General features: G+C 50.2%; 1 protein-coding gene across 12 annotated transcripts in view; it reads right to left on the bottom strand.

Annotated features, from left to right (window-relative positions):
* CACNA1B (calcium voltage-gated channel subunit alpha1 B) overlaps window positions 1–16,816 on the bottom strand; it is a 207,497-nt gene that overhangs the window by 60,632 nt on the left and 130,049 nt on the right. For all 12 annotated transcript variants that reach the window (XM_070068094.1, XM_070068043.1, XM_070068298.1 and 9 more), the window contains 5 exon segments: window positions 9,913–10,050; window positions 9,161–9,362; window positions 8,744–8,908; window positions 8,370–8,480; window positions 7,893–7,976 (listed from right to left, as the gene is read on the bottom strand). In XM_070068094.1, coding sequence (XP_069924195.1) covers window positions 7,893–7,976; window positions 8,370–8,480; window positions 8,744–8,908; window positions 9,161–9,362; window positions 9,913–10,050 — 700 coding nt within the window.

Below are 16,816 nucleotides of genomic sequence, written 5' to 3'. Positions count from 1 at the left end.
ACTTCCCAAGACAGGTACACCAATGGGGGCTCCACACCCTTGCCAATACTCAGCATTGCCGGAATTTCCAATGCCTGACAAACGAGCGTATTATCAGTGGCATCTCAATGCCATTTCAGGGTGTATTTCTCTGATTACAAATAAGGTGGAGCATCTTTCCTTATGCTAATTGTCCATTTGCATATTCCACTTTGAAACTGGCACAGCCTGGCTGCTCTCACCTCTATTTATTTATCTAGGTGCCAGAGGGTCCCAGCCCCTCACTGATCCCATGCAGTCTCATGGATCAGAAGCCATTTTTTGCCAATCCCAATTCAACGTTGCTGACCTCACTCTCTCCTCCACACCCCGACCCAGGGTCCAGCTGCAAGGGATGGCCAGACTTCCTTTGGGAAGGCTGACAGGAGACTCCAACCTACTGTGTACAAACTGTACCTGGAGCCTCCCAGCGGACCCATTCTGCACTCTGCACACACTCCTCATCCCCACCCTTCCAAGTGCTCAGGATGGGAAGCCTGAGGCCATCCTGGCTCCTCTTCCACACCTGTCCCTGGCTGGTCCACTGGTCTGCTCTCCAGCTGCACCCAGCCCCAGCAGCTTCTCACCCCCTGCACTTCTCACCCTCCAGGCCTGACACTGTATCCACCTCTACATCTGTCTCTGAGGGACTCAGCTCAGGCCAGGAGCACCAGAGACTTCGTGTTCTGCACGTGTTCTTATTTGTTGTCACCTGACAGAGCACCTGGCCTGCTCGGTGCACCCAGAGCCCCCCCGCAGACACAGCCCCAGCCGCTCATGGCGCGGACATCCTGAATCATACACCTCCTGCCCTCTCTCACACCACCATTCCCCCCAGATAAACGACTGGCACTGAATTATTCATGACCACCCCGAACTGGAGTACGCTGCTTCCTCCCCTGCCCCTGTTCCACGTTCTCAAAAGAGAAGCCAGAGCTACATCTCAAAATCCACATCAGACCACTCCTCTACACAACCCACCACCCGCCCTACCTTACTGACTCTGGAGAGCACAGCCCTGCTCTGATGGAGCTGCTCGCCCGTACCCAGGCCGTTCACCAGCCCCTCCCAGGCACAGGCACAGGACAGGCACGAAGAGGGAAACTGTCTGCAACTCCTCAGTTACAATCGGGCTCTGTACGTCTGCATTAACAGACCAGTCCCATCCTGAAGTCCTGAAGGTAACTTTTTTTTTCTTATTTTTTTTATTTTTTTTTTAACTTTTATTTAATGAATATAAATTTCCAAAGTACGGCTTATGGATTACAATGGCTTCCCCCCCATAACGTCCCTCCCACCTGCAACCCTCCCCTTTCCCACTCCCTCTCCCCTGAAGGTAACTTTTTAAATCTTACGAGTTTGAAAGTTGTGTTTCTTACACTGAAGCCTTTCATCCACCTGAAGTCTATTTCTTGTGGACACCAATCAATTCCCATGTCGGCTGTTCTGACCGCTGAGCTGCAGTCAGCAGTGTCCTAACCAAGTTCCCGCAAGTACGGGAGCTCTGACCCCCCACTGCCCGTGTAGCTGTCCCTCAGCCAATGCCATTATCAGCACAGCTCTGCAGTGTCAGTGTATGCAGGACAGACCCTCCCCTGCCACCCAGCCTCTTCCTCTTCTATATCTCTTGGCTGTTTGGGATTCTCTGCTCTTATAAATTTTAGAAACAGTTGGGGCTGGAGTTGAGGTGTAGCAGGTGAAACTGCCACCTGAGGTGCCGGCATCCTGTTTGAGTCCTGGCTGCTCTATTTCCCATCCAGCTCCCTGCTAATGTGCCTTGGAAAGCAATGGAAGACACCCCAAGTGCCTGGGCCCCTGCGCCCATGTGGGAGACCCGGAAGAATTTCCAGGCTCCTGGTTTCAGCCTGGCCCAGCCCTGGTCATTGGAGCCATTTGGAGTGAACGCAGCAGATGGAAGATCTCTATGTCTTTCAGTCTCTCTCTCGCTCTGTAACTCTGCCTTTAAAAAATAAAAATAAAAAATCATTTTAGAAGTAGTTTGTGAAGTTACACAACACAAAAACAAAAACTTTGATATTTACTGGGCCTGCATTGAATCAGCAGACCCTTTGGGGGAAATCAATAATTTTTATGAAACTGACTACCAACTTATTAACATGATTGTAACTCCTAGCCTTGTCTTCTTCAATGTCTTTCAATAAAGTTTAATGGTTTCCTACATAAAGGTCTTGCACACTTATACTGTGAGGTTCTTTGTCAGGACTGTTGACTTCAACTGTGACGCAACCTTGCTAAACAAGGCAATCAGTATTTGGTTATTTCGGCTTCCTGATGAGGCTCTCCCTGTTGATGGGGATGCTACTTTCCTGCTCTCACCTTCGTGCACTTTGTTTTCTCCTGGCTTCTTCACTCAGTGCTCACTGAACACCTGCAAAGTGGCTGGCACTGCTCCAAGCTCTGGGCACAGAGCAGTGTGCAAAAGTGATGACCTCCGACCGGGGGAAAGATAGGCTGAACTGACGCAGATCTCATGTTCTATGCCGAAAGCAGCACTAACAAGCATTTGTCCTTTCTGGTTTTAAAGGGAATTCTTTCTGAATTTCACCACTATACATGATGTCTTTTAAAATTAGGGACTGTTCATTCTTTTTCTATTCTCTGGAAGAATTTAATTCTGGAATCATATTTCTTTGTATTTTAGATAGAAACCTAGTACATAAACCCATTAGAATTTGCTGGTTTTTTTTTTTTTTTTTTTTTTTGGTGTGGGAAAATTGTGTACCAACTCAACTTCTTTAGTATTTTAATAAGACCATTGAGGTTCTTATATTTTCATCTGTCAGATTTTATTTATATATTTTCAGCATTCTGTGTGCCTCAGTTTTCAAGTACATGGCATAAGCTCTCAACATCCACTTGATCTTTCTTTCCCTTGTGGTTAATCTGGCCGGGTTGTGTCCACTTTCAAGTCCTTAAAGAACCAAGTTTAGACTTCATTTTTCCTGCTGTGCTTATGATTCCTACTTCTGCAACTTCTGGTCCTATATTTTCTTCTACTTTATTGAGCTTATCCTGCTGTTCTTTTTCTGACTTGTTAGGTGCTTAATGCCTTTTAGTCTTTCAGGAAGCACTAAGACTGAACTTCCTGCAAACACAGTCATTCCTCAGTGCTCTGGAGCAGCTGGCTTCAGGACCCCATGTGCACGCCAAGAGCAGGGGACACTAAAATCCCCTACAGAAAATGGTGTACCCTGAACAGAGCCCACACAGTGTTCCTGCACTCTGTGAGTCATCTCTGGATTACAGGGTAAACGTTATGCACATAGCTGCTACCCACATTGTGCAGGGAATAATGGCAAGAGGGAAAATCCTACAGGTTCAACACAGATACTATTTACCTTCAAATATTTTCTATACGCGTGGCTGAGTCTGGAGATACAAACCATGTGGACCTTGGCCTGGATACGCACCCTGTCCCGCTGTGTCCCTGGAGTTTAAATATGCAGCACTGTCATTGTATCTCTGTTGGACGTATTTTCTAATTTACATTATTATTCCATCTTGGCCCATGACTTATCCAGAAGGTCCTGCCCTCAAAGGTGCCGACCCCACCCTCTGCTCTGAGCACTCCTGCTCACTACACCCGCCCCCAACGAGCTTTCACTCCCCAGTTGGCCACAATGGCCAGGGCTGGGCCAGGCTGAAGCCAGGAGCCAGGAGTTTCTTCTGGGTCTCCCATGTGTGTGCAAGGGCCCAAGCACCTGGGCCATCTTCTGCTGCTTTCCCAGGCTATTAGCTTGGAGCTGGATGGGATGTGGAGCAGCTGGGACACAAATCAGCACCCACGTGGGATGCCTGTGCTGGAGGAGGCTTCACACTGGCCCTTGCCTCTTGATGCAAGGACTCCCACAGACTGCCAGAACCTGTTTTGCAGGTGGAGGTGAACCTGCTGGATTCTTCCATTCCTGATCCAGACAACTCTAAGGTGGGGTCCACACTACCCCCAGAGCTTCCCTGCAGGAGTGAGCCAAAAGTTCGATCCATGGAACTGCTGATAGCATCTCCCTTCCTCACCACCACATTTGCAAGAAGACACACTTGAGCCACAGCCTGATCCTAATACAGCTGGCCCCAGTTGGTTCCATGGAAGCACTCTCAGGATGGGGCACATGGGCACTGCTCGCTGGCCAGACTCTCACTCTGTTGGTGTGAGTGAGGTGGCAGCAACTCCTGGGGTGCTACTAGTGCTGATATCAGGGGTGCTGTGGCACAATGGGTTAAGCTGCCACTTGCAACACCAGCACCCTGGCTGCTCCACTTCCGATCCACCTCCTTGGTAATGTGCTTGGGAAGGCAGCAGAGGACAGCCCAAGTGCTTGGGTCCCTGCTGCCCATGTAGGAGACCTGGAAGAAACTCTTGGTTTTGGCCTGGTCCAGCCCTGGCTGTTGCAGCCATTTGGAGAGACAAGCAAAACACAGCCTAGCTAGTTGGATAGAATCACCACAGTGCGCAGCAGGGCTGAACTAGCAACCAAGCACACAGACCCACAAGACCCTTAGTGACAGCTCACAGACCATGGCTCTCCTAGAGCAAAGCAGGGAACACAGAGGGTGGCCAAGGGCCACTGCCTGATGTGTATGGGGTCAAAGTGGTCAGCATGGACGACCAGAAGGCTCACGCAACACTGCCATGGACAACCACGCCCTTGCAAGTTTCCCAGCCACAGGCAATTTTCAGAGCCAAAGCCCACAGCTTACAGGAGAGAAGGACCCTGAATCACGGGACAAATAGATCCAACTCCTTTTCTAGAGAGAAGAATCCCTGGGTATTTTAAAGGCTGCTGGAAACTAGGTCCAAGCCGACATCAACATTGGGAGGCTGAAATGGTGCTGGGCCCAACGGCAGAGCATGGACACAGAGAGGCCAGGCCGCCTCCCAGGAGGCCCAGTGTGTCCACCAGCCCCGCCCATGTCCTAGATATGTCTTCAGGGGCAAATACAGCTGGCAGAACCCTGGTTTCTTGGCAGGTGGACTATGGGTCACCACACAATAGCAAAGGCCAAGCAGGCTCCTGGACACCAATGCCCCAGCCAAAGTGCCCAATCACACAACTGCACCCTGTGTACAGCGGAGAAATCAGAGGTGGTGATCCACCGCTCACCCTCACTTGGCTCAGCAGTGCTGCTCGTGCAGGAAACCAGGGTCACAATGGCTGGCAGACCAGGCCAAAGCAGGGTCAGGGACTCGCTGCTGCATGAGACCTGACCTGCTCTGCCTCTGGACCTCGGGATACAGCTGCAGGCCGGGTGAACACATGTTCCCCAGGCCCATGGCTCAGGGGGTCAGAAGCAGCTTGCGCTCCCTTCTGACAACTGTGGCCTGGCCCCTGGCCCCTGACTGTCCCACGATGCTGGTGACAGGTAGGACTGGGGCGCAGGACCTGATGCGCCACGCGCACTCCAGGGCTGGGGTGATACATCTTGTAAGGATTTGTGCGCCTGCCACATTGGGGATGGAGCTCTGAGGCAAATCTACGTGGTGCTATCATCGGCCCTGCAGCTTGGGCCACAAGACCCCGCTGCTCCCACGAAACCAGAGGTGTGGGGGGGGGGGGTGAAGATGCTGCACAGCCACCAGGCAGCAGGGAAGGCAGAAAAGCGGCACCAGTGAGAGGGCCAATGCCTCGCTCCTGGCCCCCATGGGAGCTGCAGGCCATACCAGTGTGTAGGACCTCAGAGTGTCCCCTCGCAGTGGTGAGTGGCCATACTCCCTGGCAGCTCTGGGAACAAGGAGATGGGCCCCTAGCACCAAACCTAAGCCAGTATAGAGGGCTGGCCCAGCCCTCCCACTGCACATCTCGGCCTCCTCAGCTTGGCCCTGCTGCTGCCTGGTGGGGGGTTTGCTACACTAGAAGGAAATACTCGTGCCCGGCTATGGGTGGGCTGGCTGCACTGGTACAGGTCTCCCTAGGGTCCCTGCAGGGCAATCTGAAAAACAGAGGTGAGGCAGAGCTCTGGGCAGTGTCCCTGGGCAGCCCCTGCTCAAGTGGACAAATAGGCTGCTCAGGTCAGGCTAAGCATGGCAGTATCCTAGGCAGGGCAAATGGGGTCTGGGGAGGAGGCACCCAGATGGGCCCTGGGCATGGGCCCCGTGTGCAGATCTACCTACTGCAGCCGACTCCCACCAGGGAGCACTGAAACCCGTGTTGGGATGAGCTGGCCCACAGATTGTCAACCAGGTGGGTCCTCACCAGTCCCCTCATTTACAGAGTAGACTCCTGGATGGAGTGACTGTGGTGGCCAAGAACCTCTCTGCAAGGCCAATGCTAACCATGCAATTGACAGGCCGTGAGCAGAGGACAATCCTCGGCCTCTGTGTGTGACTGGGCTTCATGGGGCTGAAGTGACCCCAAAGAGGACAGGATGCAGCCATAGCCCAGGCGTGGGTCTGCCTTTCCTGATACAGCGCCTTGGTTGGCACTGGTGTCTGAGGGCTCAAATCAGAGACTGCCCAACATGGAACTCCATGTGACATCAACTTGGGATGTTCACAGGGCCCACCAGTGTACACCATACCACACTGCCCAGAGGTGCCAGCCCTGACCACTGGCAGGGGCAGGGGGAAGTCTGGGTGGGAACTCAGGGGTTCACTGGAACCTTTTTGGACACTTCCAGGTCCCGTCTGGACCGTGATCAGAGGGTTACGCAACCAGGGTCAGACAAGGGAATGGCAGGCAGCAGCCTGGGCTACTGTGAGGGCCTGGTCACCTCATCAGGCCAGCAACCAGAGTGGTACAGGCTGGCCACAGGTCAGAAGGGTAGTGGAGCAACAACATGGACGTCAGCCCCCCAGGACCCACACATCAGTGGAATCTCCGGCTTGTCTCCCAGAGACTGTGACCAGAACCACCCTGAAGAAGGAGCAGGATGAACACCGTGTGAGGAGTGGGCAAAGCTGAGCAGGGTCAGGCAAAAGCCCTGGGCCTCCCACTTGGTCCTATTACAGTGGTGCACAATGGTCCTGGAGTCCCAACAGCTGGGGCTACCAAAGCCTACTCCACCTGCATGCAGGGAGCCAGTGGTTCAGGATCAACACAGCAGGTACACCCTTTACCCCAGCAGCCACACAGGTAATAGTGCAGCTCCTGTCCCCATCGAGAGGGCTCCAAGAAGTGAGCAGTCCTTGTCTCCAGAGGCCCCCAGGGGATGACCTGCATCCATGTCCAGGACTGGGCCCCTTCCTGTCCCCAGCCTGCTTCCCATACCCCTGCCAGCTTTTCCTGGGAACGCTTATCAAGAAACAGCTTTCACAGGAATCCTCACTTCAGTGCGATTCCTAGAGAACCCAACTTAAAACCAACAGTGAGATTTTCTGCCACTTATTTCCCAGTGTGTTAAACCTAAAGAACGCTGCTTTGTGATTTTGATTCTTTGGAATTTGCGGAGACGAGTTCATGTGCCCAGCACCGGTCAGTTTTTAGGAGTGATCCATGTACGTGAGCTAAGAATGAGCATCTCCAGAGACAGTACATCCACCTGCATCAACAGACCTGACGTGCGAAACCTAATTCCTCACTTATTTTGGTTTATATATTCTGATACCGAGTTGTTAGAGGCACAAAGGTAAAGGATTCCTGTCTCTCCAGTCAGCCGTCGCCACACAGCTCTGGGTGGTCCCAGACCACCAGCCTGGAAGGCCTTTGGGAACCATTCTCTCACCCAAGGAAGAACACCTGCCAAGAGCACAACCAGCCCCTGAGCTCCAGCTCTGGAGAGTGGCTCCATCTCTCCAGGGTCTCCTGGGGAACCATGGACCACGATAGCAGAGGCAGGGCCTGGGGATGCACTGAGGGGAGCACCTTCTGGAAGGAAACCACTCTGGGGCCCTGGAGGGAACAGCAAATGCTACTCACCGCAATCTCTGTTACCAAAATATCAGTAATACTTCCCAACACCGTGACAAAGTCAAAGACATTCCAGGCATCTCTGAAATAGTTCTAAGGAAAAAGAAAAGGTGGTTAGTACAGGCAGTGTTGGTACAGTTGGTACAGTGAGGCAGGGGTTGTGAGGGCTCTGTTGAGCCAGGAGCTGATCAGGACAGGGCTGAGGGCACAGGACAGACAAGCCACTCCTGGAGGCACGGCACATGGCCAGTGACAGCAACACCACAGACATCTCTGGGCTAGGGCAGGTACAGAACCCAGAGCTGTGTGTCTAGAGAGGAGGGGCCTGGCCCCGCCTGCCTCCCGGGACCTGGGCTGGGGACAGAGTCAGTGCAGCTGCAGACGGCACCACATGTGCGCTGGGGGCTGGGAGATCCCAGCTGCACCCTGCACAGAAGGAGCCAGGATGCAGGCCACCAGGGGCAGGGAAGGAGCCGCGGCACATACCAGCACCCCGAAGGCGATGATCTTCAGCACACACTCCATGGAGAACATGGACGTGAACACGATGTTCAGGCATTTCAGCATTAGCTCATACTCGTACGGCGCATCGTAGAACTGCCCGGGGAAAGAGGCCATCCATCCTGGGCCCAGTAGCCCCAGGACGCCCTGCCCAGAACCACCAAAGCCTCCTGCCCGAGTACAGGGGCCAGACGAGACTCCACACCAGCCCAGGCAGGGGATGCCCCTCCCTGCTCTCCCTCAAGGTCTCCAGCACCTTCTCACTACCTCAGCCTATAGACCACATGGAGCAGCGGGTCCCACGGCACCAGTGGCTGTCTCGGCCTCAGCTGCCGCTGCCGCCTGGGGGCTACACGCACCTTCATCATCAGCACCACAGTGTTGAGGGCGATCATAGCCATGATGAAGTACTCAAAAGGTGGGGACACCACGAACGTCCACGTCTTATACTGGAACGACTGCTTGTTCTGGGGCATGTACCGCGTCAGGGGTCTGGCGCTGATGGCAAAGTCGATGCAAGCCCTCTGCACGGGGAGAAGGGAGCACCAAGGCGCTGGGAGCCCGCCGCCTCCTGCACACTCACCCACCTTCCCTCACCCTCACGGGCAGCCTGAGGGCAGGAGGCAAGCTGAGGCAGTGCAGGACTCCCCCACCCAACCCAGCCTCTCGCTCCACGGGGGAGGAGGCCCTGCCCATGCTGGCGGCCAATGGCAGCGGTGAGGAACCCCCATGCCGTGGTCTACTCCCATCCCAGCAGCCGCACGGCACCCACCTACCTCGTTCTTCTCCAGGCTGCACTCGGACATCACCTTGTCCCCCTGCTCCTGGAAGGTGATGATGATCAAGGCCACGAAGATGTTGACAAAGAAGAAGGGAAAGACCACAAAGTAGACCACGTAGAAGATGGAGAGCTCCATGCGGTACCCGGGGCTCGGGCCCTGCTCCTCGTAGGTGGCATCCACAGAGTGTTTCAGCACCCTGGGCCGGGCGGAGAAAGGCCTCGAGACCCGCACCACAGGGACGGGGCGGGGGTGCCCTGACCACACCACAGGGATGGGGCAGGGGGCCTTAACCACATCACAGGGAGGGGCAGGGGGGGTCTTGACCACACCACAGGGACGGGGCGGGGGTGCCCTGACCACACCACAGGGATGGGGCAGGGGGGCCTTAACCCCATCACAGGGAGGGGGCAGGGGGGCCTTGACCACACCACAGGGAGGGGGCAGGTGGGGCCCTGACCACACCACAGGGATGGGCGAGGGGCCCTGACCACACCACAGGGATGGGGCAGGGGGGCCTTAACCCCATCACAGGGAGGGGGCAGGGGGGCCTTGACCACACCACAGGGAGGGGGCAGGTGGGGCCCTGACCACACCACAGGGATGGGCGAGGGGGCCTGACCACACCACAGGGATGGGGGGGACCCTGACCGCACCACAGGGTCATGGTGGGGCGGGGGAGGCGCCCTGATTGCACCACAGGGATGGGCGGGGGCCCTGACAGCCTGCCTGCTATAGGGAGCACTCACATGGGCCACCCTTCCCCTGTGGACACCGTGAAGAGCGTTAGCAGAGCCCAGAGCACGTTGTCATAGTGGAAGTCATATTTCTTCCACTGCCTCGGTTGAGCTTCCACTTCCTCCTTCTCATAATCCAAATACTGACCCCTGGGGACACGAGCAGAGGGGGCTGCAGGTTAGAGGCGAAGGCTCCAAGTGGAGCATGCGGCCATGGCCAACTGATATGGGAGGGGCACTGAGACCCTTCCACGGGAGAGGACTGCAACGCCAGGCACTGGGGCAGCCGCAGCCACTCCTTCTGGAAACAAAGGGATTAAGTTGGACCCCACCCCGCTCCATACAAAAAATGAGTCTGAGCCAGATTAGACACCTAAACATAAATACCTAAATGCTAAATGTATAGAAATCTTAGAGGAAAACATCAGGGCAAATCTTTACGACCCTGTTAGGTGGGAAGGGATTTTTAGGACACCAAAATCATGAGCGGAAAGAGGGACATAGAAACAGCTGCCTCAGAACTGAAAGCTTCTGTGCTTCAAATGGCACCTCCAGGAAAGTGCACAAGAGCCTGCAGGTGCAGGGCAGAGCGGCCCAGCTGTCTGTGATGCCACTCGCTTGCCACACAAAGCCACCAACCAAACCTTGGTCTGCTGCAGGGCTACTGAGTTTTCCACTTTAAGGTGAACTATTAGTTACCACATATCCGAAAAAACATATGGTATCTGTCTTTTTTTTTTTTTTTTTTGACAGGCAGAGTGGACAGTGAGAGAGAGAGACAGAGAGAAAGGTCTTCCTTTTTTGCCGTTGGTTCACCCTCCAATGGCCGCCGCGGCCTGCGCGCTGCGGCCGGCGCACCGCGCTGATCCGATGGCAGGAGCCAGGTATTTATCCTGGTCTCCCATGGGGTGCAGGGCCCAAGCACCTGGGCCATCCTCCACTGCACTCCCTGGCCACAGCAGAGAGCTGGCCTGGAAGAAGGGCAACCGGGACAGAATCCGGCGCCCCCACCGGGACTAGAACCTGGTGTGCCGGTGCCGCAAAGCAGAGGATTAGCCTAGTGAGCCACGGCGCCGGCCGGTATCTGTCTTTTGGGACTGGCTTATTTCACTAAGCATAATGGTTTCCAGTTGCTTCTGTTTAGTTGCAAATGATAGTATTTCATTTTTTTCCTATTGAATAGTATTCCATAGTGTGTACACATACACCAAAATTTATCCAGTCATCAGCTTATGGACAACTGGGTTGATTCCATATATTAGCTATTGTGAATTGAGCTGCAATAAACACAGGGGTACAGATAAATCTTTCATATACTGATTTCATTTCCCTTGGAAAAATTCCCAGGAGTGGGATGGCTGGATCATATGGTAGGTCTATATTCAGATTTCTGAGGTATCTCCATATTGTCTTCCATAGTGGCTGCACCAGTTAACATTTCCAAAAGTAGATTAGGGGACCTTACCAGCATTTGTTGGTTGTTGATTTCCGTATGAAAGCCATTCTAACAAGGAGGTGAGGTGAAACCTCATTTTGGTTTTGATTTGCGTTTCCCTGATGGCTATTGAACCTGAGTATTTTTCATGTGTCTGTGGGCCATCTGCATTTCCTCTTTTGAAAAATGTCTGTTCAGGTCCTTTGCCCATTTCTTAACTGGGTTGTCTGCTTTGTTGCTGAGTTCCTATAGATTCTGGATATTAACCCTTTATCAGTTGCACAGTTTTTAAATATTTTCTCCCATTCTGCTGGATGCCTCTTCACTTTGCTGAGTGTTTCTTCTGCAACGCAGAAGCTTCTCAGCTTGATGTAAATCCCAATTGTCAATTTTGGTTTTGACTGCCTGTGCCTCTGCAGTCTTTTCCAAGAACTCTTTGCCTGTGCCAGTGTCTTGCAGGGTTTCCCCAATGTTCTCTAGTAATTTGATGGTACTGGGTCATAGATTTAGGTCTTTGATCTGTTTTGAGTGAATTTTTGTGTAAGGTGTAAGGTAGGGGTCTTGCTTCATACTTCTGCATATGGAAATCCAAAGAGACTGACCTTGATCCAGAGATTGATTTTAGCTCCTTTGACAAAGATAAGTTGGTTATAGATGCATGGATTGATTTCTGGTGTTTCTATTCTGTTCCATTGGTCTATCCATCTGTTTTTGTTCCAGTACCAGGCTGTTTTGATTGTAACTGCCCTGAAGTATGTCTTGAAATCTGGTATTGTGATGCTTCTGGCTTTGTTTTTGTTGTATAAGATTGCTTCAGCTATTAGGGGTCTCCTGTGTTTCCATAGGAATTTCAGCATTGTTTTTCCTATTTCTGAGAAGACTGTCCATGGTATTTTGATTGGTATTGCACTGAATCTATAAATTGCCTTTGGAAGTAAGAACATTTTGATGCCACTGATTCTTCTAATCCATAAGCACAGAAGATTTTTCCATTTTTTGTCTTTTTCTATTTCTTTCTTTAATGTTTTGTAATTTTCATAGAAGAGATCTTTTATGTCCTTGGTTAAATTTATTCCAAGGTGTTTAATGTTGTTTTAGCTACTGTGAATGGGATTGATCTTAGAAGTTCTTTCTCAGCTGTGGCATTATCTGTGTATACAAAGGCTACTGATTTTTTTGTGTTAGTTTTATATCCTGCCACTTTACAAAACTCTCTTATGAGCTCCAATAGTCTCTTAGTGGATTCTTTTGAATCCCCTATATATAGAATCACATAATCTGCAAATATGATTTGACTTCCTCCTTCCCAATTTGTATCCTTTTGATTTTTCTTTTTTTTTTAAAGATTTATTTTATTTATTTGAAAGACAGAGTTACAGAGAGAGGTAGAGACACACACAGAGAGAGAGAGAGAGAGAGAGAGAGAGAGAGAGCAAGCGAGCTTTCATCCGCTGGTTCACTCCTCAGATGGCCACAATGGCCAGAGCTGCGCTGATCTGAAGCCAGGAGCCAGGAGCTTCCTCTGGGTCTTCCACGTGGGTGCACGGGCTGAAGGACTTAGGCCATCTTCCACTGCTTTCCCAGACATAGCAGAGAGCTGGATTGGAAGAGGAGCAGCCGGGACTCGAACCGGCGCCCATATGGGATGCTGGAGCTTCGGGCCAGGGTGTTAACCCACTGTGCCACAGCACTGGCCCCTGATTTCTTTTTCTTGCCTAATGGCTCTGGTTAAAACTTCCAGGACTTTATTGAATAGCAATGGTGAGAGCAGGCATCCCTGTTTGGTTCCGGATTTCAGTGGGAATGCTTCCAACTATCCCCATCCAATAGGATGCTGACCGTGGGTCTGTCATAAATTGCCTTGTGTTGAGGAATATTCCTTTTTTATATATATAAAGATTTACTTATTTGAAATCAGAGTTACACAGAGAATGGAGAGGCAGAGAGAGAGGTCTTCCATCCGATGGTTCACTCCACAGATGGACGCAATGGCCAGAGCTGCGCTGATCTGAACCCAGGAGCCAGGGTCTTCTTCTGGGTCTCCCACATGGGTGCAGGGGCCCAAGGACTTGGGCCATCTTATACTGCTTTCCCAGGCCATAGCAAATAGCTGGATTGGAAGAGGAGCAGCCAGGACTCAAACCGGCGCCCATATGGGATGCCGGTGTTTCAGGCCAGGGTGTTAACCCGCTGCACCACAGCACCGGCCCTGAGGAATGTTCCTTCTATACCCAATTTGCTTAAGGTTTTCATCATGAAAGGGTGTTGTATTTTATCAAATGTTTTCTCTGTGCCTTTTGAGATAATCATATGGTTTTATTAAGTTCATTGCTGTGATGTTATCGCATTAACTGATTTGTAAATGTTGAAACATTCCTGCATACCAGGGATAAATTCCACTTGGTTCAGGTAAATAATCTTTTTGATATGCTGTTGGATTCTATTGGATAGTATTTTGTTGAGGATTTTTATATCTATGTTCATCGGGGAAATTGTTCTGTGATTCTCTTCCTCTGCTGTATCTTTTTCAGGTTTAGGAATTAAGGTGATGCTGGCTTCATAGAAAGAAATTGGGAGGATTCCCTTCCTTTCAATTGTTTTGTGAAGGTTGAGAGGAATTGGAGTTAGTTCTTCTTTAAATGTCTGGTAGAATTCAGCAGTGAATCCATCCGGTCCTGGGCTTTTCTTTCTTGGGAGCATCCTTATTACTGATTCAATTTCCATCCTGGCTATTGGTCTATTTAGGTTTTCTGTGTCTTTATGGCTCAATTTTGGTAGGTTGTATGTGTCCAGGAATTTATCCATTTCTTCCAGATTTCCTGATTTGTTGGCATACAGCTCTTTGTAGTAATTTCTGGTGGTTCTTTTTATTTCTGTGGTATCTGTTGTTACATTTCCTTTTTCATCTCTAACTTTATTGATTTGGGTCTTTTTTTTTTTTTCTTTTTTGGTTAGTTGTGCCAGTGGTGTGTCAATTTTGATTATTTTTCAAAAAAAGAAGCTCTTCGTTTCACTAATCTTTTGGTTTTTTGGGGGGTCAATTTTGCTTGTTTCTTCTCTATTTTTAATTATTTCTTTTCTCCTACTAACTTGGGTTTGGTTTGTTGTTGTTTTTCTAGGCCCTTGAGATGCATTGATAGCTCATTTATTTGGTGCCTTGCCAATTTTTGATGTAGGCACCAACTGCTATAGATTTTCCTCTGAACATTGTTTTTGCTGTATCCTATAAGTGTTGACATGTTGCACGGTTGTCTTCATTCGTTTCCAGAAAATTTTTGATTTTTTTTTTAGATTTCTTCTATTACCCACTGTTCCTTCAGGGGTATGTTGTTCAATCTCCATGCATTTGCATATGTTCTAAAGATTCTTGAGTTACTGATGTCCAGCTTCATTCCATTGTGGTCGGAGAAGATGCATGGTATGATTTTGATTTTTTTGAATTTGCTGACTTGTCTTATGGCCTGGCCCGTGGTCAAGCCTAGAGAAAGTTCCATGCGCTGCTGAGAAGAATGTGTATTCTGAAACTGTAGGATGAAACTTCTGTAGATACCCTTCAGGTCTATAGTGTCAACTAACCGTTGTTTCCTTGCTGATTTTCTATGTGGTTGATCTGTCCATTGCTGAAAATGGTGTATTGAAGTCCCTTATTACTACTGTATGGGAGTCTATGTCTCCCTTTAGATCCATCAACATTTCTTTTAAATAGCCAGGTACCCTGTAATTGGATGCTTATGTGTTTATTATAGTCACATCTTCCTGTCAAATTGATCGCTAAGTCATTACATAGTGCCTTGCTTTGGCTCTTTCAACAGTTTTTGTGTTAAAGTATATTTTGTCTGATATTAGGATTGTTAGGTAGGAAGACAGAAATCAGTCTTCGTGTGAGAGGGGTCTGAGGAAACCAGCATCTGCAGGAGCCCAGCAGCTGCACTTCAAAATAGTGCTGGGGCCAGCACTGTGGCTCACCTGGTTAATCCTCCACCTGTGGTGCTGGCATCCCATGTGGGCACTGGTTCGAGTCCCGGTTGCTCCTCTTCCAGTCCAGCTCTCTGCTGTGGCCCAGGAGGGCAGTGGAGGATGGCCCAAGTGCTTGGGCCCCTGTGCCCACCCGGGGGACCAGGAGGAAGCTCCTGGCTCCTGGCTTTGGATCGGCACAGAGCCGGCAGTTGTGACCATTTGGGGAGTGAACCAACAGAAGGAAGACCTTTCTCTCTGTCTCTCTCTCTCTCTCACTGTCTATAACTCTACCTGTCAAATAAAAATTAAAATAAAAAAAAAAATTCCTGCCCAGACCCTGATAACCTTCCAGGTGTCCCAGCCCTTCCCCCATGGGCCAGCTCTTTCCCCAGCACCAGATGGGTTACCTTGCCTGATAACATAGAGCGCTAAAACCATCACATCCTACTTCCAAGGCAAGCACCCGAGGGAGAAGCCCTTCTGCCCAGAGCCAGCAAACCTGGGGAGGAATTTCCTAATTTACACTTAGCAAACCCTTTGTCTTGGAGGGAGGGGAGGGAGGAGGGGAAAGAGAAACCTGGACCCCTTTTCCCTTAAAAGCCCAGTCTAAATACAGACTGTTTGCTCAGCTCTCTGTTGCGCCACCTGCCTGGCCTGCTAGGGGTGTTCTCTCCATTTACCCATGTAACCTTGCTTTACCCAGTCTCAGTGACTGGGAACTCTCTCTGTGTCCCTTCTGTTCTGACAGATGCCCTGTTCCCAGTAAAACCTTGCCACTTTGCTCTCTCACGCCTGAGTTCTTTCTTGCACAAAGACAAGAACCCCAAACTTCTCTCTGGTGACAGGACAGCAACTCCAGCTCTTTTTTGGTTCCTGTTAGCATGGAATATCTTTTTCCATCCTTTTACTTTTAGTCTGTGTATATCTTTGTTGGTGAGGTGTGTTTCTTGCAGGCAGCAAATATATGGGTCTTGTTGTTTTTAATCTATTCAGCCAGCCTGTATCTTTTAATTGGAGAGTTCAGGAAATTTACATTCAAGGTGACTATTGGTAAATAACAATTTGGCCCTGTCACTTTCCAAAAATATTCCTGTTGTTTACTTTGGATTTCCTTTATACCTTTACCAGGATATTTCCTGTCTTCACTTTCTTTCATAGTGATGATCATGCTTCTGTGCTTCTATGTACAGCACATACTTAAGCATCTTTTGTAGTGCTGGAGGGGTGGTGACAAACTCAATTCTGGGTTGACAGTTTTTTTCTCTTAAGACTTGGAGTATATATCTCGTCATTCTCTCCTAGCCTGTAGGGTTTCTGATGAGAAGTCAGTTGTGAGTAATTGGAGATCCTCTGAAAGTAACCTGGTGTTTCTCTCATGCACATTTTAGAATCTTTTCTTTATGTTTTACTGTGAGAGTTTGACTACAATGTGTCATGGTGAGGATATTTTCTGATTGTGTCTATTAGGAGGTCTCTGTGCTCCCTGTACTTGAACATTCCTTTCTTTCTCCAAATTAGGGAAGT

Source organism: Oryctolagus cuniculus, chromosome 1 (genome assembly GCF_964237555.1).
Source record: "Oryctolagus cuniculus chromosome 1, mOryCun1.1, whole genome shotgun sequence".
Taxonomy (NCBI): Eukaryota; Metazoa; Chordata; class Mammalia; order Lagomorpha; family Leporidae; genus Oryctolagus; species Oryctolagus cuniculus.
The sequence above is the reverse complement of the archived record's forward strand: the minus strand, read 5'-3'. Positions and strand labels throughout refer to the sequence as shown.